General features: G+C 27.0%; 1 protein-coding gene across 1 annotated transcript; it reads left to right on the plus strand.

The window, feature by feature from the left end:
• The first annotated feature begins 259 nt into the window (after positions 1-259).
• LOC113548013 (lactase-phlorizin hydrolase-like) lies at positions 260-16,172 on the plus strand. The gene is made up of 25 exons (XM_026948649.1): positions 260-317; positions 439-489; positions 627-704; positions 1,475-1,698; positions 2,329-2,463; positions 2,843-2,965; positions 3,048-3,234; positions 3,465-3,565; positions 3,651-3,792; positions 4,155-4,297; positions 4,366-4,503; positions 4,632-4,738; positions 4,816-4,924; positions 11,361-11,412; positions 11,559-11,633; positions 12,511-12,737; positions 13,248-13,382; positions 13,813-13,935; positions 14,003-14,189; positions 14,712-14,809; positions 14,890-15,031; positions 15,303-15,445; positions 15,519-15,653; positions 15,775-15,881; positions 15,963-16,172. The coding sequence occupies exons 2-25, from the start codon at positions 474-476 to the stop codon at positions 16,093-16,095; spliced, it is 3,060 nt and encodes a 1,019-aa protein (XP_026804450.1). The 5' UTR covers positions 260-317; positions 439-473; the 3' UTR covers positions 16,096-16,172.
• The last annotated feature ends 8,625 nt before the right edge of the window (positions 16,173-24,797 follow it).

A 24,797-nucleotide genomic window follows, 5' to 3' on the forward strand; every position in this document is an offset into this window, starting at 1 on the left:
ATTGACTTCGGATATTTAAAAAAAAAAAAAATACATATTAAATATATTATTTTCCTGATAATTTATAAATTAAATATTCTCATTTTTCTTATTTGTTTTGAATATTATCTTGAGTATGAGGTCTTAAATTAATAAAATGTACTATTTTTTTTTGGCTTATCAAAAACAAAAAAAAAATCATAAAATTAAGTTAAATAAAAAGCTTATCTGTTCTTATATAATTAAAAATAACAATTTTGTTCAGTATATATAAAGGTGATTAGAAGTTTTAACTACTTCATAGTTTCAAGCTGTAGAAGTTGACTATTTTCAAACAGGTAATTATATTAGGTATATGGTACATTAAAATATGTGACCAAATAGTATGTTAATATTACCTAAAAAGTAATATTGTTAATATGCTAAAAATTTAACATTAAATACTTTTAATTATTTTAGTTTACCAAAGTTAAGAATATCTGCAATCTACAAAAATGGCTTCTGACAAAAGTAAGTACTTAGTTATCGATTTTAATAATTATTGATTTGAAAAATTTAAGTAATAAGACAAATCTTTAACCTTTAAAAGTAATAATAGTTAAATTAATCAAAGTAATAATTTCTTATTTATTTCTTTAATATTTTAGAAGTTAAATTTCCTGAAAAATTTATGATTGGAACCGGATCCAGTGCGTATCAAATTGAAGGTGCATGGGACGCAGATAGTAAGTTTTTGTTGCAGTATATTTACTATAAGACTTGAAGCCACTTAGTTTTAACTATAAATAGCATTACAAATATATTCCATTTAACAATACTTTATAATACAATTTATAAAAAGGTTGAATTAATAATGTATTTATTACTTTCTACAACGTTACATATATTTTCTAAATAAATTTAAAAACTATTAGAAATCTATAGTTATGATATAAATAAATACCGGGGATTGGGCCAATTATATATCTTTATAACAATTTTAAATTTAAATATGATATTTTTTTAAATACAAGTGAGAGAATATACTACGAAAATTGACTACACTTTTCCAAGTCGCTGTACATTGTGTACAAATAAAATAAACTAGTAAGCAATTTTAAAATATATTTATAAAGCAATATTTTAAGTATAATGTTTTAAGTGTAAAAATAAAATTAGTTAAGTAAAGATAAAATAATAAAAACCGTGATTAAGTATCAGTAAATTCGTACACTACATAAATGAATATAAACATTAAATCTATTTTATTGATGAATAATATTTTTTAAAATCATAACTTTTAAGATATTTAACTATTATAAGTAGGTATATATACAACCTTAGCCAAATAAAAAACATAACACGTTTCTCAAAATGAATGATACCATAACTATATTATATTGTTTTATACAGAAGTATAACCCGTCCAGTTTATGTTGGTTCTCGGCAACCGAATGGAATGAACGGGTTTAAAAAAATACTACGATTTATAAATGTATACGTTTTTATTTTACAGACAAGGCTCCTAGTATCTGGGATGATTATTTCCATATTAAAAAATACACCGAACCACCAACGGTTTCGTTTTCAGCTCCAAAGAAAAATATTAATGATTTTCACAAAGGAACTGAACTCCCAACTCTTTATTCGGAAACTACTACGACATATATCAATGGGGATATTGCTTGTGATTCTTATAATAAACTCGATGAAGATATTGACAACTTGGTTGAACTTGGAGTATGTATTAGCAAATTATTGAGTTAATTGATAATCGTATAAATTTCACTCGCTATAATAACATTAACTATACTAATGAGAATTTTAATTTTTAATAAATTTTAATAACCAATAATTATAAGTTCAAAATATCTTAGTTATTTTAATTTTAATATCATACATTCGTTAAAACTTTGTTAGCTGGTTTGTGTTTTTTTCTTAACTATCTTACATTTTTTAAAACTATAATAATATATACGTGAAAAATACTTTATCATATTTACGATAGCGATTATTTTTATGTCTTTATATTCTATTAATTTATCAACTTTAACGAATACAATTTTATAACTATATTAGAATAGTATAGAAAAAAGTTTCAATTATCAAAAATATTCATCCATCTATTTGTTAAATAATAATAAATAAGATAATACACACGTGTATTTTTACAGTACAAACATTTTATTTTTAGTTAAGATTTAGTTATTTTTTTAATAATTTAAATAATAAAATCTTTAACTGAAATTACTTACGGAATAGAATTCCAATTTCAATTTTAAGCAGACAGTGGAGTACAGTTTAATACAAAAAAGTCTTCGATATTTTATAATTGAATTTAAAATAAATAATGTGAATTATATTTTATAGGTTAATACGTACCGGTTTTCTATAAGTTGGCCCAGAGTTTTGCCAGATGCTGATGACCGAAACCCAAACTATATTGGAATTAAATATTACGAAACGTTAATTAAAAAACTTATTGCAAAAAAAATTACACCACTGGTAAAGTATTATAACTAAAAACTATTTTCTATTATATTTTAAACACTATTTTTAAAAATTAGTACCTACACATGAAGTACTTATTTACTGCATATTTAAATCAAATGCCTATATTGTATAAAATATTAATAAATAACAAAATATTTTACATAGAATTTAAAACTATAACGTATTTTAAAACGTATTATGAAATATCTGTGTACATTAATAAAAGTTTTGAAAAAAGAACAGTTAAATTCAAATCTATCTTATACTATTGGCATATTTATTTTTATTTTGTTTTAAATGAATTGAGTTTAGCTAAAGTTATTTCCGTTTTAGAATTATTTTTAATTTATTAAATTTAATTAAATAATGTGTATTCAATCCAAAACGCTAGGTAACAATATATCACTGGGATATGCCTAGCATTCTTCAAGACCTTGGTGGATGGTCGAATCCAAATATTGTTGAATATTTTGTAAATTACGCAAATTTCCTTTTCAGAACATTTGGCAAATATGTAAGTATGACCGCCATCGTTGTGTACGCAAGAATGATTTTTTCATAATAAAATATAATGTAAATATATATTATATATATAGGTCAAATATTGGACTACAATTAATGAACCCAGATTGGTAGTTAATGCTTATGGTAATGAGCTCTTGGCGCCCAGTATTGGTGAAATGTTCAACGGTATCGCCGACTACATGGCCGCTCGCAATGTGTTGCTTGCTCACGCAGCAGTTTACAGGTTGTACAAGAAAGATCATTTCGCCGAGCAACAGGGTAAGTAAAAACATATTTTTTGACGTAGGACATTAATAATTGCAGTTGTGACATATTATGTCAATTTAATTGGCGTACTTAGTCGTACCTACTACCTACGACTTATAGTCTAACATAAATATATATATTGTATAAAAAACATTTTAATGTGACGATGTCAGTAATTATAAATGTATTTCCAGTAAAATGATAAAATATCAATATCAATATTTTCTGTTTGATTTTTATAGGTTATATCAGTAGTTTGTGTTTTGACACAATGGCGTTTTTTCCAAAAGATCCGAAATCAGAAGAGGACAAACATACTGTTTCAAAAGCATACGACTTTATGGTACAGTATTTTACTGTTAGACAATATATCGTATTTTCGGTATTTAATAAAAGTTTAAAATATTAAAACATTTTTTTTTTTGCAGCTTGGATTATTCGCTCAGCCATTGATTGACGGCAACTTTCCAAAATCAGTGATAGATGGTGTCGCCAAAACAAACAAAATTGAAAATATAGCTTTAAAGCGTATCGTCGAATTTAGCGAGGAAGAAAAAAATGATATCAAAGGTGATGTAAAATATATTTAAACAAAAATAGTTATCATTACACACGTATTACAATGCTTAAAATTCGTTTAAATCGTTATTCTTTATTACTATTCATTCTATAAGTACCTGTGGTTTTTTTTAGAAGAATTCAAGTAATTAGATTCTGTGCATTGTATTATTTTATTTATTGAATCACAATGAACAATATATACCAAAAATTATAAATATGTAATAAAAATAAACTCATAAGTACTATTATATTTCTATTCATATCAATACGTTGTTTTTAGATTTTTAATTATTTAATTTGATACACAGCACAACGGAATGCCAGAGATTGAAATATTTTAAAACCAAAATTATAAATATCATTTTTTTCAGGTTCTTATGATTTTATTGCTTTCAATTATTACGATTCGGCCAAGGTAACACCAATGGTCGATGAACAATACGTAAAACAGAAATATTTACAAAAAAGAGATTTTGGCGTAGCATTTGACATAGCGAATATAACCATGGAAGATGTAAAATAACTATAAGAATATTTAAATATGTGCTGTTCACTGTATTAAAACTAAATTTTAATTTTCAGACCTTTAAAGGATTTACTGAGGTAGTAACTTGGTTTAAAAAAAAATTTGGCGAAACTACGGAACTGTTTATTGCTGAAAATGGCTTTGCTGAAAAATATGGTACAGATGAAACTGATAAAAAAATCAAATATCATACTGTAAGTTATACAACAGCACTTTCCTGTTACTAATATCTATTGTATTGTATTTTATTTTAAGCAAATGAACATAACCAAATAACAATTATTTTCTACTATTTAATAATCAATCATGTTTTATTGAACAGGGCATTTGGACTGAACTTGAAAAAGCCTTAAACGATGGTGTTGCTATTAAAGGGTATTGTGTTTGGTCGTTTATGGATTCGTTGGAATGGACAAGTGGATATTTTAAGTAAATTTATTAATCACAATACTATACAATATTTCATTTGTATTTTTATACTTTTTCATTATATTTTGTTTTTATAGAAAATCGTACGGTATATATAGAGTGGACTTTAACGACCCAAAAAGACCCCGTTCCAAGAAGTCGTCATTTGCGTTTTTCAAACATCTATTCGAAACCAAATCGTTGCTACCTATCAAATCTAATTAACAATACCAATATGAAAAAATGATTTATTATTTTAAAAGCCTTAAATATTTGTCAAAACTTACATAGTATGCTCAAGTTTAGATTTAAATTGTTGCCGTAGTTTAACGATTAATATTAGAATATACAGATAGACTATACTAGAATTGCATTAGCATAAATCTTTAATAAGTATTAATATATAATAAAAAAAATTATAAAAATATTTAAAAAATTTTTGTTTTAATATTATTTCCGAAAAATATGTATGTGTTCATACGTATTATACTATTAAATTAGGGACGATTTGATTTATATAAAAAAATCGAATGGTTTAGCTTTATGGCAACATCGGATTATAGAATAAAATATTCAGTTATAACAACACTTTATAAGGTAAATCGTAGAATTATATTGATCAACCAATTTAGTGCTATGAAAAGGTCAAAAGTTTCTGAGCACCTAAGTAGAAACTCGACACTTGGTAGTTAATATTATTTTAATGTTATCAAGATAATTTGAATTTCTTTTGGCTTCGTTTAATTTTTAAAGTGTACTCTGTAAAACGCGATAAAAATATATTTACGTGAAATTATTAAAAACATTTCAAGTATAGCTAACTAATACAATCTCTTGGATAGGTTTAAAAGCCAAATAAAATAGATAGATACATGATGAACTTAGTGGTTGATTATGAAAGTAGTTTTTAATCATATCAAGTGAGACTGGTACTTAGTAAGTTGGAGAGGCGACCACTTATGAAACTTATCATTCTTATAATATACCGATTGCCAACAAAGAAGAAATATTTTGGCTATACGTGCAGACGAATTAATTCAGCCTCTCGTGGAAACTACTATAATCTAGACTAATTATTAGTTAGCGAAAGTATAGTTAACAAATTAATTCTTAGTGAACTTTCCCAAATACACGAGAAATATGATCTTTGTCAAACATTCAAATAATTTGTTCTTGTGTTTATTTCATAATATTAAAATTTAAACTGTTTATTATTGTATTTACATAAGTATATTATAACCAAATGACTGGTCTGTGGATAGAACTGTATTACCAGATATTCTCTTGGTTGCTTAAAAAAGAATAATTAATTTATCGAAAAATAAATTTGAACATAAAAATGCATTGTCAATATTGACTTACGTTACTTATAGAATATTATTTAAATAATTATATATCCAAATTAAAAGCAGTAGATTAATGCACCTTTATATAACTTTATTTTGGTAATTTGAATTGCGTTATTTAATCATTATAGTTTTACATTTTAAGAAAACTCCACAAAGCCCTAAATAATGTATATTTTTATTTTAATACTAATATTTAAAATACGATAATTTAGGACAATATTATATAACATAAATAGAACATTAAAAAATAATAATAATAATATAATCACCATATTTGAGCTAAGAGCTAAGCAAACAACTATACTAATCAATGTATATGTAAATATAAATATATTAAAAATAATAACAATAAAAAAAATATGTATATAATTGTTTATATCATAAATCTATTGTATAGATAATCTAAAACCTAATAAAACAAAGTCGAGATATCAGATTCGTTTTAGTTTCTGAGCAAAGCAATAAATATAAAATAATATTTTTTTTTTAGATTTAAATTATTATTTACGTGACTGTCGTCACATTTTCAAGTAGTAAAAATAATTTAATAATTAATTTAATGTTCAAATTTGATGTGACCTTGTACCAGATTTGATCTGTTTTTTATATCAATGTGGTCAAAAATTAAGTAATTTTCAAAATAATTGAGAATAATTTTGTCGTTATATAAAAATAAATCCATAAATACTTGAATTTTCACTAATATTCATAATAGCATTTCATAGTCTTATTTAACTATTTGATTTTCGGAAATTCGTCTATTTTATTTCGTTGTAAAAACATCCAGCCAATATTAGAGTGGTAATGATTACTTAAAGTGAAGTTCTTTGGGGCAAAGTTAGAATTTGATAAATGAGTAAGGGAATCAAATGTAAGCCTGCAAACAACATCGCGATAAACGAAACCGATTGAAATAATTGTACGAGTACACTAGTTGATGAAATTCGTCGCAATAATTACGATGAAAAAAACACGAGAACACAGCCCTCAAAATACTTAAATGTAGTGATAAATAAATAAAAAACTAAAAAAAAAATTATAAAGAGTAAAAGTAATTTTAACTACTATACTGATGATGTAATTTTAAGAAAATTAAGTGTGCCGTTTTAACGATTAAACACTTCGAATAAGATTTACATAATTACATCGTACTAGTTTACCATTTACTGGATATCGAAGAAAAGTACTAACTCGATCGAAATTCCATATGAAAATTGGAGGTATACACATGTATCGATTGGATATTTTGATCAAGTCTTTGGTCAAAGAGATATTCACAGAAATGTTCCCTCGTTCCACAGAAAATGTATAATTATTTATTGGAATTTATTTTAACTATATTACATGTTCAACAATTTATTCGTTTGATTATTATATTATTGTTTATGCTTTTTTTTTATACATAAATAATAAACAAATCAAAAAAAAAACTAAATACTTTTCCAGTTTATAAATTATATTATTTATGTATAATAGAGTAAATTTGTATTGAGGATCTCTTACAGTAAGAAATTATACCACGCAGAGCCGCTTTATTATAAACATTTTCGGTGAGCCTTACGTTTGACTCGAATAGCATACATACACTATTGTTTGATGTTTACCAATGTAAACTGTATATATATTTATTTTTTTGTCATTTAAAATAGGCGATTTATATGCTTCTTCGTATGTAGCAAATGATACAGATTTCACTAAAAGTAATATAATTATCTTACGATATTTCATTTAAGTGTACCGTCGTGGACGCTGTACAGTCGTGAAATGAACTGGTGGTTGGTCAGTGGTTGTCATGGGTTAGTCCCTAGTGTACGGACAGTTTGAATTGAGACTTTTGCAAGAGGACAGTTATTCGCTTTTGTTGTACTTAAATATGGTTGGCCGTGCTGGTTGACATCAAGCTTGACAAGCCATCTGTAAATCCCACAAAGTCATTCACGTGGATCACAAAACCCAAATACCATTTTCCATTTCGCCAGTAGAAAATAATCAGATAGAGGAGAATTATATGTAATCATATACTACGTATCCACGAAAGCTTTAAACACAAAAGATAGTTTATATCGATCAAAATTGAAAATTAAAATATTTATTATTATAACTTCGATGTCACAACAAAATTATAAATTCTATAGTCTGAAAACTTTTGTGAGAGTTAATTAAATTATACTAAAATGTCAATATTATATTGATGATTGGAGCAAATAATAACAATTGACTAAAAGTCAAAAACTAAAATATACTTACTTAATAATAATAATAATATTGTGTGTCGATAGACTATAATATAAATTATTACAATGAATAATTTATGTGAATTAATTTTATTTTAATAATTATAATATTTATCCAGATTCATATTTATTTATCACTAAATATTCAAAATTATATATTACAACCGCTATCATTTAAATAAAGACTTAATATAAAGATACATATTTTTACTTTAACAGTCTTGAAATTAAATCAGTGCCTACTTAAAACGATAAAGGAAAATGTCCCTTACGCATATCTCTACAGTCTACATATTATAGTATAATATCATCTCCGTTCATGCAAAACATTCCAAAAACTCAATTCTAAAAATCACGTTTTCGGTTAATTATTATTTAGACTTAAGTTTAAAAATATTAAAAATATGCTATATTTGACTAAATTTAAGTTTCAGTTGATTTTGCTCGCTGTACGGACAACACGTTTGTTTTTCGCCTGTGGGTACCGTACATAAGCGTTGAGTTATTTTAAGTAAATATTAAATTTTAAAATGCTTAACATGTTTACAGAATATTATTAAGTGTTTATATATTATATAATATAATTAAGTAGACCACGGTCGCGTGCTGTTACCAAGATAAAGTTGAAGTGTAGGTACCGTACGTAATCTTGAACGTGTATTCCAGCCGAACAATATCGTTTCTAATTATTAATAAAAAAAAAAACCTAACCATTGAACGAAATACACGAAAAGATTAAATCTTTCACTTCGATTGAAATCGCAACAGAACTCGATAGGTACAAATATCAATCCAAAAAAATCGCCTGGTTATGACCAATTAAACCCAAAAATACCTAAAGAATTACCCATAAGGGCTATGATTCATTTAACACGTCATATCTTTAATGCCGATGCCATACAAACAGAATACGCCACTAAACAATATAAACGAGCTAATGCAATCAATATGCTTCACGAAAACCACCGAAACAAGTAACTTCGTACAGATCGATATCGCTTCTTCTGAGCTTATCAAAATTATTCGAAAACTACTTTTACAGCGATTAAAACCGCTAATAGAAGAAAGAGAGCTCGTTCCTGAATACCATTTTGGATTCCGTGTAATAAACGCCCAACAATTTATCAAGTCTATCGTGTCGCAAATGTTATAAATAATAAGGCGCTGTAAGAAAAAAAAAATACTGCTGCGAAAGATTACGATAAAGTTTGGCACAAAAAATAATTTATTAAGCTACGTGAACGGCTACCGCATGCTTGGTTCGCACGTCTTATTGAATCCTACACGACTGAACGTCGGTTCAGAGAACATACACACGAAGAAGCAATAACTGATTGGAAAACATATCATCCCGAGTACCACAAGGCAGTGTCTTCGGACATATTTTGTGCTTACTTTGTACAGCTGACATTCCCACTAACAACTATTCAATGATAGCCATGTTCGGCGACGATACATCGATAATATGGTAACTGATGAACAACGTTTTTAACTGTAAAAAAAAAGCAGAGGAAAAGACGTCAAGTTAACAGTGGCAAATCGGCGCGAGTAAATTACATATGTTGTGTAACAGTGTTAATAGTCGAGTATTGTTGAATCAACGGGACAACAGATCACCCGAAAGAACAATCGAAATAATATCCACTGAGATTTGATGAAGACTTTTGTTCAGGATGAGATTACTAAGTTTTCCCTCAAACACGAGATGAGGCTGAACTGACACACCAATTATTCAGCAACGATTCGACTACTCGACGACTCCAAGACGTATAATAACTATAATAAGTCGCCTCAAACATAGAAGACCATAATACTTAGTTCAAAATATTATAATAGACTTAGACCAGGGTTTCCACACTGGGAATGATGATCCAAACATATTTTATTCGTGTATATATCTATCGAAATATTTAAATATGAATTAATTATTGTTAATATTTATGTCCACATTTTAAATATATTGTTAGACATCACAGATCGTCATAGTAAAAAGTCTTCGAGTGGTTTAAAAAAAAAAGTTTTAGTCTGAGTAAATAACGGAGTTCAGATGAAGTTTCGCTAAACGAAAACAAAACAAATGAATTCCAATTATTGTCCTAGTTTGTTTCAAATTTGAGTTAAAACGTCAATTTTATTTTATTGTTTTTGATTAATCAAAAATAAAAATTTTAAACCTAATAAATAATAATACTTAGATAATTGAAAAATAAATGCATTTCAAAAAATACACCTGAAAACTTATATTAACTCGAAGTAAATTAGAAAGATTATCTAATTTACTGTAAAGGTGTAAGCATTAAAACTATGTTTATCATCCGGTGTAGGTATTTAAAAATATATTTTTAAACACTTACAACAAAATTTACTTTTAAAAATGTACCAATAAAATTGTTGTTGGAAATCTATATAGCATTTTTTTTTATATGTAAAACCATTTGTTAACTCTAAAGATTTCAAGCGAAACGGGACTTAAAAATATATTTACCTAATCTTTATAAGTTATACAATACCTATATATTTCGTAAACAATTTTTATTTATGAGCAATTATTGTGTACGTGCATTAAATCATGAATTCAACACTTGACTTTACAGCAGCGATATAAGAAATTAAAATAATAAATATATTGTTTCCTGATAATCAATAAATTGAATATTCTCATTTCTTTTATTTGTTTTGGATTTTATCTTAAGAATAGGGTCTTAAATTAATAAAAAAAATTAGTAATTTTTGCTTATCAAAAAAAAAAAAATCGTCAAATTGAACAAATAAAAAGCTTATCTGTTCTAATATAGCTATTAATAAAAATAATTTTGTTCAGTATATATTAAGGTGATTATAAACCTTTAAACTAAATCATAGTTTCAAGCTGTAAGAGTTGACAGAGTCAAATAGATAATATATAGATTATAGGTATTATATAGTATAAAACAAAATTAAAATTAAAACATGTGACCAATACATAGTTTATTAATATTACCTAAAAAGAAATATTGATAATATGCTGATTAAGTAACATTATATTATTTTAAATATTTTTAAATTTTTAAAATGTTTTAGTTTACCAAAGTTAAGACTCTGCAACCTAAAAAAATGGCTTCTGATAAAAAATGTAAGTATAGTTTAGTTAAAGTTTTTATCATTTCTTGATTTGAAAAAGTAATAGGACAAATATTTAATCTCTATAACTAATACAAGACACATAGTTTATTTTATTAAAGTAATAACTTTTTATTTGTTTCTTTAATGTTTAAACAGTTAAGATTGCTGATGACTTTTTGATTGGAACCGGATCTAGTGCGTTTCAAATTGAAGGTGGATGGAATCAAGATAGTAAGTCTTTGTTGTGGTACATTTTTAATATAGCCACTTAGTAATCGTTAAAAATATTTCCATTTAATAATATTTTTGATTTTATAATAAAATTTATAAAAAAGTTGAATTAATGATGTGTTTATTACTTTCTACAACGTTCACATATATTTTCTAAATACATTTTAAAAATATTAGATACCTTTAGTTATAATGTAAATACTTATTGAGCCAATTAAATTATTATATCTTTCTAAAAATTTTGAATTTAATTATGAAATACTTTGAAAAACCATGTGAGAGAATATACAACAAAAACTGATTACTCTTCTCTACATTGATATAAATTGTATCTATATAATAAAATTGTAAGCAGATTTAATACTTCGATTTACAAAGAAATATTTAAATTACAATTTTTTAAGAATACAATTAAAAGTAGTCAAATAAAAATAAAATAATAAGAACAAAGAAAAAAAATTAAATCATACAAGTTAAATAATTATTAATTCTTATTATAAAGTATTCATTAAAATTATCTATAGTTGGAATATTAAAAACTGTGATTGAGTATTAGTAAAGTATTATGCTACATAAGTAAACTTAACAATTAAATCGATTTTAATGACAAATTAGATTAATTAAAATCATACAGTTTTTAATTAGTTTAACTGTTATAAAAAGGTATAGGCACTTCTTAATAAGCAACCGTAATCGAATTTGTAAACAATAACATGGCTCTCAAAATGATTAAAATGTTCACTAGTTTTATTAAATAATAAATATTGTTTTACTGATTTACAGCTCGTCCAGTTTATTTCACCCTCGGCAACCAAATGGATGGAACGAGTTTATAAAAATACTATAATATATAAATGTATGCTATTTTATTTTACAGAAAAGAGTCCTAGTATCTGGGATGATTATTTCCACACTAAAAATCTCAAAGTCACCAATCCAACAATTGCTAAGTCAGCACCCCGGAAGAAATACACTAATTTTCACAGAGGAACAGATTTCGAACCTTTAGATGAAACTAATAATATGGAGATAATCAATGGAGATATTGCTTGTGATTCTTATAATAAACTCGACGAAGATATTAAAAACTTGGTTGAACTTGGAGTAAGTACATGCATAGTAATTATTGAGTTATTTGATAATTTTATAAATTTCTCTTACTATGAAAACATGAACTATAATAATGAGCATTTTAAATTTTAAAATATTACCTATACCCAAAAGTGCCTGAATATCTTTAAACTATAATAATATATGCATAAAAAAATCCTTTATTATAGATATAAACAATAATAATTATTTTTATGTTTTTATATCATGTTAATTGATAGACTTTAACGAATGCAATTTTAAAATTATATTGAAATAGTTCATTTAAGTATTTAAATTATTGAAATATTAAACCATATTTTTTTTTTTAAATAATAGTTAATATGATTATTTTAATATGGGTGTATTTTAAATAGTGATATTAATAGTAATAATTATCTTTATTTTATTCCTAAAAATTTCAATCTCAAATTTTACAGTCAGTGAAGAGTACTGTGTAAAATAAATAATCTTTGATATTTAATACATAGATTTAAAATAAATAATACGAATTATATGTTTTAGGTTAATACTTACCGATTTTCTATAAGTTGGCCCAGAGTTTTGCCAACTGCCGATGACCGAAACGAAAACGAACCTGGAATTAATTATTACAAATTGTTAATTAAAAATCTTATTAAAAACAAAATTACACCTGTGGTAAAGTATAATAACTTAAAACTATTCTCTATTATAATTAAAACACTATTTTGAGGAATAGGTACACATGAGGTACTTGTTTACTGAATATTTAAATAACACGTCTATAATGTACAAAATAATAATACATAACAAATGTTACTTAAAATTTATAACTATAATATTATATTTTTATAAAGTATTTTTAATTATATTTGTTAATAACTGTGTACATTACTGTAATTTTTTTTAAAAAATACAACCTTATTATAATATTCTTATATTCAAAATGTAGATTAACAAAATACGTTAAATTAAATTCTATCGTATACTATTGGTATAGTTATTTTATAACTAAGCTTAGTTAAACTTGAGATCATATTTATATTTTGGAATTATTTTTTATTTTTTTAATTGAATTAAATAATTTTTGTTTAAACTAAAACACCAGGTAACGATGTACCACTGGGATCTGCCGAACATTCTTCAAGGCCTAGGTGGATGGTCGAATCCACACATTGTTGAATATTTTGTAAATTACGCAGATTTTCTTTTCAGAACATTTGGCAAAGATGTATGTATAACCGCCATCGTTGTGTATGCAAGAGTGTTTTTTTCATAATAAAATATAATATATATAGGTAAAATATTGGACAACAATCAATGAACCCAGATTCGTAGCTAATGCTTATGGTGATGAAACAATGGCGCCCAGTGTTGGTGTAGTGTTCAACGGTTTTGCCGAATACATGGTCATTCGTAATTTGTTGCTTGCCCACGCAGCAGTTTACAGGATGTACAAGAAAAAGTACTACGAAACACAGAAGGGTCAGTAAAAAATACCTTTGTCGCCCTGGGGCGTTAGTAATATTGTTGCCGTGACACATTATTTCGGATAATTTTAACATTTAATGGTACCTGCTGGCTGTTACCAGTGTCTTGTATAGTCTATACAACACGGGTTGGCAATAATTGGCCTGCGATCCAAATCCAGCCCGTGGAGTGGAAATAATTGGACCGCCAAGAATATTTTTTATTACCTACTGGTTTTACGCGCATAATAGATATTTGATTTATTTTTACGATGTCTTTAGAAATTAAAATGGCTTTGATCGTTTATCGCGGTTTAAAATGCTAGTCACGACAACAAAATAATTATTTACCAATATTTTAGTTTTTTTCTGACACTCGACAATTATATGGACAGCAATTAAATTTAACTGCCGACATCTGACCTATAATATATAATTTATTGTATCAAACACATTTTAACGTATTAATAAGTGATATTAATTGTATTTCAAGAAAACGACGAAATTTCAATATATTAATATGTTGTGATTTTAATAGGTAAGATCAGTTTGTGTTTTGACACTGCGGCGTATTTCCCAGAAAATCCTAAACTGCAGGCGGACATCGATGCTGTTCCAAAAGCATTCGATTTTATGGTACAATAAAATATTGAACATAATACACAAATTTCTGGAATTCAATAATTGTGTAAATTATTAAAATGTTTTATTTACAGCTTGGAATATTCACTGAACCATTGAAAAACGGCAATTTTCCAGATTCAGTGTTAAAATCTATCGCTGATACAAACAAACGTGAAAAAATAACTATAAAGCGTATCATTGAATTTAGCGAGACAGAAAAAAAAGATATCATAGGTAATAAAATGTTTCAAACAAAACGGTTTTTATAACTATTCATTTTATGTGTTGTATATTATTCTATTTATTAAATCACAATTAATAACAAGAGACATCGAACATTATGAATATATAACAAATATATACTCATAAGTACTATTATATTTCTATCAATATCTGTATGCTGTTCTTGGATTTTTAATTTTTTAATTAAATACATATCATAACAGAATGTCAGAAATTGGAATTTTTTTAAATCAAAATTATTAATGCATATTATTTCTTTCAGATTCATATGATTTTATTGCTTTCAATTATTATGATTCATTCAAGGTACAAGGAATAACCGATGATGATTACAAAGAACAAGATTTTTTGTTAAATAAAGATTTAAGAGTAAAAGTTATACCGAATGGAACAAACTTGGCAGATGTAATATTAGAATTAGAATATAATATTTGAATCGGTGCTATTCACGATATTAAAATTAAATTTTAATTTTTAGACCTTTCAAGGATTTACTAATGTGGTAGATTGGCTTAAGAAAAATTTAAACAAACCGGAACTGTTTATTGCTGAAAATGGTATTTATGATGCACCGAATAAAGAAAATAATGAATTAAAAATTGAATATCATCGTGTAAGTTATACAGCAGCACATTTCTAGGACCAATTTATTTATTTTAAACTAATAAGTGTTGCTAAATAATATTTATTTGGTAATATTTTTAATAATGAATTATGTTTTGATTATTGAACAGGGAATTTGGACTGAAATTGAAAAAGCAGTAGAGAAAGGTGCTGCTATTAAAGGGTATTGTGTCTGGTCGTTTATGGATTCGTTGGAATGGTCAAAAGGATATTTTGAGTAACTTTATTTATCATAATACTATACTGTATTTTATTTCTATGTTTATACTTATTTCATTATATATTATTTTTTATATAGTAAATGGTTTGGTATATATAAAGTGGACTTCAACGACCCAGATAGACCCCGTACCAAGAAACAATCATTTGACTTCTTCCAACATCTTTTCAAATTCAAAGCATTACCACCACCTATTAAATCTAATAAATAATGTTTCTATGAAATTGGTTTATTTTAGATTTTTAGAGGACTTTAATAGTTGTCGACATTTATTACCTATGCTTAAATTTTGATTAAATTGATCAGTGTTGTTGAACAAATAATTTTATAATATGCAAATAAAAATATATTAAATACATAAACCTGTTTAATTTATTACTTATTAATAGAGAACTGATTTGAATGCAAATTGTATTTTTTTATGAATATCCGAAAACATTGCTTTTCAAGCACAAAATTTATTTAATACACCAAGGAATTAGATAATGTAATTTTTATTTTACATTTTTTTTAAACATTTTTTGCATTTTATATAAGAATGGATACAATTTTATAATAATTTAATTAAAATTCATATCACAATAAAATAAAATATTATTTATTTTGTCTTGTTGTAGCTTCTTCTTTTTTATCATTTGTTATATTTTTACCGATCAGATAAATATGATACCGTCACCATCTACAATACGGTTTGTCAAAAGAAATTATTTTTGACACGTATAGATACTTAAGTATTTATATACACACAATCAATTGAATAATTAATAAGAATAAGAACTTTTTCATTGTTAAAAATAATTTTAAAGGTATTTTTAGTGCATATTTTAAAAAAAAAGGTCTGTTATGTGTGCTTTAAATTGTATTTTTCTTGTTTTTTAGAGCATTTAAATCTATTCCCTAATTATTAACCATAATAAATATTATACATACAATATATAAATATAGGCGTGCATAGACTCTAAAAGCAGGTAATTCCTTTTTGGACTCGCGGCCCACGTAAGATTTGTAGAAAAAAAACTATAACTTGATGAATGCTTTGTAGTAGTACTAACTTATACTATGATTTGATATTCTTATATCATAGAAAATAAATTGTATAAACTGTATTTTTATTTATTTAACATTTATTTTATCTAAACTTAATTTTTATTTTAAAAAGAAGACTTATCGCGATCTAATTTAAAACTTACGTGACTCAGAAATGGGTCGCGACTCATCAGTTGAAGACCACTGCTCTAGTCAACCATTTTATAAATACAGTAGACCACTGAGTTTTACTTTTGTAACTTAGAATAAGAAGATTGTATATATATATATATATATATATTTAAACGTTTTAAAATATTCAATAATTCTAATTCTTAACCGTGTAAAATAAAGCAATATTACAGAGGAAACCCTTGTAAAATAATTAACATTTTAAAACTAAACAGAGTCAAATATAAATGTTATCTGCAACAGTGCATACATACCTACTATTATAGAAATAAGTGCAACTAAAAAGTAAAAAATTAAATTGAGAAGTATGAATAAATAATAAAAATAATTAAAAATATTTAAAAGTTTCTGTTTTAATATTCATTCCGAAAATTTTATACGTTCATACCTATAATACCATACACCAGGGTTTAAGGATAATTATAAATATTTATGTGAATTAATCCATTGATTCATAATATTAGAATTAAACCTGTTTTTCATTATATTTATATTATAGTCAAACGATTGGTTAGTGCATAAATCTGTAATTACCAGATGTTATCTTAATTGCCTGAGAAAATAAAATTGATTTAATGAAAAATAAAAATCCGAATATTAAAATGTGATGACAAATTTAGCTTACATGATAAAATATGCCAAAACTCATATAGTTACCACTAATACATTTAATATATATTTTTATTTTTTTTAATAAAATAAATAAATAAATACAGTGACTTTCTTATGGTAGCGTATGTTATACAAATATTTACTAAGGTTTGAAGATAATCTTATATATTACTAACGTCACCTAACCATATACTCATATTGGATAAAAACAAAATTAATTATTGAACACTTGTAAAATAAACTAATAAGATAACTATAATACAATAGCTAGTATACATTTTAAACTTTAAAGACCGGTCCTCTATTACGGGTTTCCACTGCCAAAAGTCAGTTGTGGTAATATAGTTAAACATAGTTCAATGTAATTTATAAACAATGAAATATTTGAGAACAATTGAAACTTTTAATCATTCACATGAATGTCTTATTAAAGTAATACAGAGTAAATGCTCGATACTATTCAAAAACTAAAAAATTAATTCATCAATCATAATAATTTGAATAAAATACATGAACGCTGAGAACATTCAACTTAAAGTTCTTACTTTTTCGTAGACATATTATATATGTATAATATATTTACAAGAATTCTTAAAATAAATGTATTACATGAGTGTACATATTATTATATACAACGATTAAACATAAAAAACGCAAGTCATTAAATTAATTAATGATTTATTAATTATTATTGTTACGTTGATTATGAGAAAATCTGTGAATGACGTATTGCACAAAAGTAATTTTGGTGGTATTAAAAACTCCTTTAAATTAAATTTCTTTAATCGTTATTTGGAAGAAGACAATAATATATTATTATATTATTATTATTCAATAGTTTTAGGTGAACACATAGTCAACGCAAATGTTATTAATACATATTTCATATAATATTAATACGCATTATTGAAATATCCATCCAGTAATGAAAATATACTCACAGTAGTTTTTATATTTTATTATTACAATAGAAGTACAGATTTAATTAAATACCTGAAATATTTTTTTTTTTTTTTTTAAAGTTTGTGTTTATAGTACCTACGGTTACTTTAAACCTGTGTCGTCGTCGTCGTCAAATAGTTTAAATTATTTCAAAAAAGTTATTTTTGAGTTATATAATACGGGTCCACAAACTAATAGCTAAGAACCACCTTACTATAACCACTGATTTTAATGAAAAATGTCTCTTGGTGATTTAATCTAGTTTCCAATCTGACCTACTTTGTTTGTATGCAGTTTTTACACCGTTAAGAACCAAAAAAAAAAAAAAAATAACACGTTTTCAATATAAATAAATAAAAATGTATGTGCAATTAAGACGTAATACGACATAAATGAAATAGTTTTTGGCAAAATACAAGAAAAGCGCATTATTTTGAAATAAAAAAGAAAATATTGTTTTACCAAAACGATAGTTTAATCACGAGTCGCAATAGATAAAGCACCGAAAAACATTTTTTTGACAGACCGATTTAGTTGTAGTTGTGGTTTCTCAATACTATATTACGTTTAACTTTTTTTTACGAAACAATCGATGGTCATATTTTTTGTTGACTTCTCTAAATCAACAATAACAAAGTTTTATGAAATTTCATGTGATACCTATACCCGTTTTCTTTGCTAAATCGCTCATGTCTTAACATTACGATTTCGAAATAGCATCTATTCGAATATCGATGAACACAGAGATTGTTTAATATGTTCTTATTGTTTTTGAATTATATTTAGAATGTAGTCGATCGTGAGATAAATACGTATTTTTTTAAATATTCAAGACATTTAAATTTTTAATATTTTTAAAAATTAAAAAAAAATTTTAAAAGTCTTTTATTTTGATTGTCACGATAATAATTTCATTCAAACCAACACTGTAACAGTAGATTAACCTATAATATTAGTTGTATTACACACTCATTAACATGTTTATATTTTTTAGACATAGCCACATATAGGTATAGTCTTCAAACGCATTAAATTACTTTGAGGGGAGTAAAAGCGTGTTTTTTTTGTTTAGGTTTCTTGGTTTTGTGTGTAGAATTAAAAATAGACACATGATTCCATTAAGACTCATTATTGTAATCCAGTCGTATTCACTATGGAAACCTTAGGGATACTATACTATTTACACAACAAATTTGACTTAAAGGGTAAGCAACTTAATAGTTCGCCAAGCAATCGCTCGCTGTTTTAGAAATGTATTATATAAGTATTGAGTAGTATTTATACCTGTTTGACCAATTCTGCCAACAAATCTATCGTATTTTTCGTTGTACGACATGCAGAACACTGCAGGTTATTCGTTACTCGTCGGTTGAATGTCTCGCTGATTGTAAAAGTGTAAACAACGCGTAGTTCTCGCGGTCTACGTCGATATTTCCAATAATTACAAATTTTGAAATTTACAATGCCGCCGGTTTGACCATATTCGTTTTGAAATCGATCGCTTCAGCGCTAAATTATTAAAATGTTCAACGCGTACATTATTATTCGCGGAGACAGATTGCCGCAGCAGTGTTTAGTTTTCGGTGGGCGCGCGTATAAACAAATATTAAACGGCGGTGGACGGTGATGGTGGTGGGGAGGGGGTGTGTTAAGGTTGTACATTTTCATATTATTATATACATATTCTAACGAGGAGTTCATCGACAGGAACCGTTTTCACTCTACAAAAGCATAGAACACTAATAATGTTTTCCTGAAGTTTCGGCGGGAGGGGGTGGACCCCAACCCCCCTTCCCCTGCACGTGTACGCGCCTGGCTGTCAGCGTGCCGTGGAACGGTCAGGTTACGTCGAGAAAACGAAAAAAATCGAAACCGCTTAAACACTCTGCATAATAATACGCGCTTATCCCTAAGCACGACACATCGTTTTGTAAGCAAATATTTGATATGATATACCTTCGCGTCAGAAAGAATGAGAAACAAACACACCGCGCGCGTCTGGTAAATACACACGAGTCTCGTTATTGGCCCACCGACGTGTATAAACACCGTAATAATATTATTATTATAATACCGTATTGTCTGCGCGCAGCGTTGTACGCCGTCATACACGATCGCGACAGTTGAAATAATGACAGCGATACCCTATTATAGTCGAGGGTCGAATATTGTGGCATTAAACGCGTATATACACTCATTGTACTCGTTAGCGCCGCGTAATAAATTACAATATAGCCCTTAAAAAACATTAATTAAACAATGCGCGCCGCGTAATAGCGGGTAAATGTTATTTTTTTTTTTTTCAAAAGAATTTTAAATTTGACTTTTATTTTCGTTCGCGCCGCTAGTGAGCGTTCTTGAACACTCGCGTTATGACGCGTTATCAAACAAGACTCGCAGTAATTTGACGTCGGGCGCTATTATGCAGTATACCCATATAATAACATTATATACGTTGTCGACTTGTTATTATTCACTGTGTACAGAGTGCACAGGCAGGTGCGTTAAAACACAGCTATACGATTCTCGTATAGCTGATGAAAGTGATCACCGGCGAGGCGATAGATAAGACGTCAAATTTTGTGCGTTTCAAAAAAAAATTTACCAGAAAAATTATTTTTTTTTTTTGTTTTGAAATACGCAAAATAAAAACGTTTAAAACATTTACAGGGGTTTTGATTCTATGTAGCTATATATTATATTAACGTGAAACATATTATATTGTACCGTACTCACATTGTCTACAACGCGTTACATTATTAAATAGTATTATATTATTATTTCCATACAGAAATCGTACCATATAATCTGTATAATAATACACACGCATATTTTGCATTTGTTATATACATAATATATATATATACCAAAATAATAATTATTATTATCGCGATATCGCGTATATTATTGTAATATACAAATACATACGCACTTATATCATGAAATATTTAAATAGTGCGTATCCGCGAGTAAGTTTCGAACGCGTTAATGCACGATGTCGAGACTAATAATATGTTTAATACGCGTACACGACACGGTCCATTAATAATAATGGTATCGATCGGGCGCATCGCTCGTCCGTGATGATATAATAATAATAATAATAATAATAATAATATAATGTGTCATCGGCGTATACATACATTTATGTATATATATATGCGTATAGTGTATAATATTATATAAAATATAATACAGTATAATATGCACTATACACGACACGGAAACATAATATACATATATCCGTGTAGACTTTATACACTTCGATCCTGATGTATCGTGTTTTAATTTACATTGAAATACTATTTACATAAAATGATTTTTACCACTGTCGGTGTGTGCGCGCGATTTCATTCCATATAATATATTATTATAACGTCCGACGCCGCGTCCGAGGGCGTAGTCGTGTGCGTTTCCTCATCTGCAACGCGCGCGCGTATCATCAATTTGTTTATGCGTAAACAAACTAACAAAAAAAAAAAAAAATCCGTTTTAATCAGCGCCTAAAATTACACCTCCCCCCCCAAAAAAAAAAAAATAAAATTATTACTAGGTAGTTAATGAACTTCGCGGATATTTATTCACGGCTGGGTTTATTGGTATTGCAAATTTCAGAGATATATTTCACGTTACATGGTATAAATACGCAGCAGACACTAAGAGCCCTGTGTAAACTATAATGCATCTATGTATAGGCGCATAGTTGTGAAATACACGAAGGTTTCTAACTCCGCCACTCGCTAACCTCCAACTCACTCACTACTCGTCCAATCCCGCTGATGTCGTTGAACGCGTTGTAAATGTAGGTGTTCGGAATACAAATGTTTACATCAAAATAAATGAAAGCTACGGATGAGAACCCACAGGAAGGCTGTCGACAGTCGAGATATTATATTATTATTACCGTACAGCTGTCCGTGCAAATCAGAAGTATGATATTATGTGTATATTGATTAGGCGTTGTATTTTCAAAAATATAATTGACGCGAAAGAAAATGTACGTATAACGTAATAAATTAACAGCAGATTTTTTTTCCTGTATAATGCACGGATAACTACACGAGCCGTAGTAATGGTAATTTATGTGTACGATTTATATTATATATAACTAAAATACTACCTATTTAGTAATGCTTTTTACGCGCGAACCACGAGCGACGTTTAAAGACAATAAATTATTTTGGTTGTGTACTTATACAAGTGTCGGTAAAATATCGAAAGGTTATAATTACTTTGCCAACGAGTTGCGTATATTTTCACACGAATCCGAATGCGTTTATGATTAATAGCGGAAGTGTTGGTACTCACTACGAATCTGAAACGAATAAATATTAATACAAGTGTTGATCACCCGTTGCCTGCGAATGCGATCGATATAAACGTGATTCGTAACAATTAATAATTAATATACCATTATGTTTTTAATCAACAAAATTATTTGGTTTTTTTTTTTTATATATACATTTTAAAGTCACGAATTTCAATGCACACGATTCATAAACATCAGCCGCCGAGAAAAATAAAATTATAATAATTTTACAATAATCATAACTTAAAAAAATCATAAATGAGTGAAAAATAATTCACTGTAGATGTTTGGGGTCCGACCAATAAGATTCGTGCACTCAGTAGATTAAAATTCAACCGCAAACATACAATGGTCTCATTTGAAGTTACATGAATAGTAAAAACTTAATAACATCAAGAAATTCGAGTCATTCTCCGACAACATTACATAATATTATATTATTATTTCCACAAACACGGTGGATTTATAATGAACCTTCGACCTCTAAATTATATTATTTTGACTATATTTCAGCTTTGGTCGTTATATTGAAATTTAATTATCAAAATCGCCGCTCAGTTCACTGTGCGTCATTGGCCATAAGTTATAGTGTACCGTTAAAATATGTTTTTCTTTTACCGAGTATCGTATTAAATTCTACTGCGTTTTTGATGTTTAAAAAACGTACCTTTTCCAATAAATAATAATATTATCAGTGAAATACTACTATAATAACCTTTCCATCGTTGTTTTAATATCTTTACTGATTAATAAGTTCAATAATAATTGTGGTAAATTACTTATGATGACTCGCTGCTAAGACAGACCACTATAACTTATATTGCGATAAACGTATCTCTCTCGTCATTTACAATGACATAAAAAAACCCGAAACTATCCTTCCAAAAATAAATTCGCTCACGTTTAAAAATTATGTTAATAATATTTAAACAAAAAATAAATGTAATTTATGATTTTATAAAAAAAAATCGGACTGAGTATTGCAGAATAAAAACTACCTTCTGAGTAGCAATCAGACGAATTGTAAATCTTTTTAAATTGTATTCCCACGCTGAATTTTGGGTTCGTGTGATAATAACAAATAGAAATTATTTGTGTATTCGTGAAAAAAACGTAGACGTATAAAAATATAATATGACAATATTATATTGGATACAATAAATACAACTGCGCGAGGCGTACAGTACCTACGTATTACTATTACTGACAAATTTGTATTGTAACTAAAAAACGTTACCTACTTCTAAACACGTTTGGTGAATTCGACTGATGCTTATTTATTCGCGAGTGATTTTTACACAATACACACATACGTTTCAACATTTGTAACCATTAAAAAAGAAAGAAAAAATCTATTTTGGACGACAAGTAAGTATACTACTTGCCGTTGTGAAGTAAATGCGACACGGACAATAACGCCCAAATGATCTTTATAGGTATACCGTTAAAATGTTGTGAATTACAAAAAAAATATATTTTAGGTTTCATTACATCGGTACACGGATTCAAATATATTTAAATTGTACAGTAGGAACTTCAACGAATAATCATATAAGTGTATAATATTGGCGTTTGATTAGTATGGGCAAGGTACGCGCATGCAATTTTCTACACCATTGGGCTATAATTGATAAGGTGTCTTGTAAATTTTAATTTTACCGTTTTTATTCAACAGCAGCATATAATAAAATAAAATGTATATATAACATATTATGTACATTATGTGAATGTGCATATGTGTGAGTATGTTATTTAAATGTGTATAATATTATGTACTTTGAAAAAACTATTTTGATAGCATTAGGTTAGACTGTTAGAGCACTATATAAAAA

This window comes from Rhopalosiphum maidis, chromosome 4 (assembly GCF_003676215.2).
Source record: "Rhopalosiphum maidis isolate BTI-1 chromosome 4, ASM367621v3, whole genome shotgun sequence".
NCBI classification, from domain to species: domain Eukaryota; kingdom Metazoa; phylum Arthropoda; class Insecta; order Hemiptera; family Aphididae; genus Rhopalosiphum; species Rhopalosiphum maidis.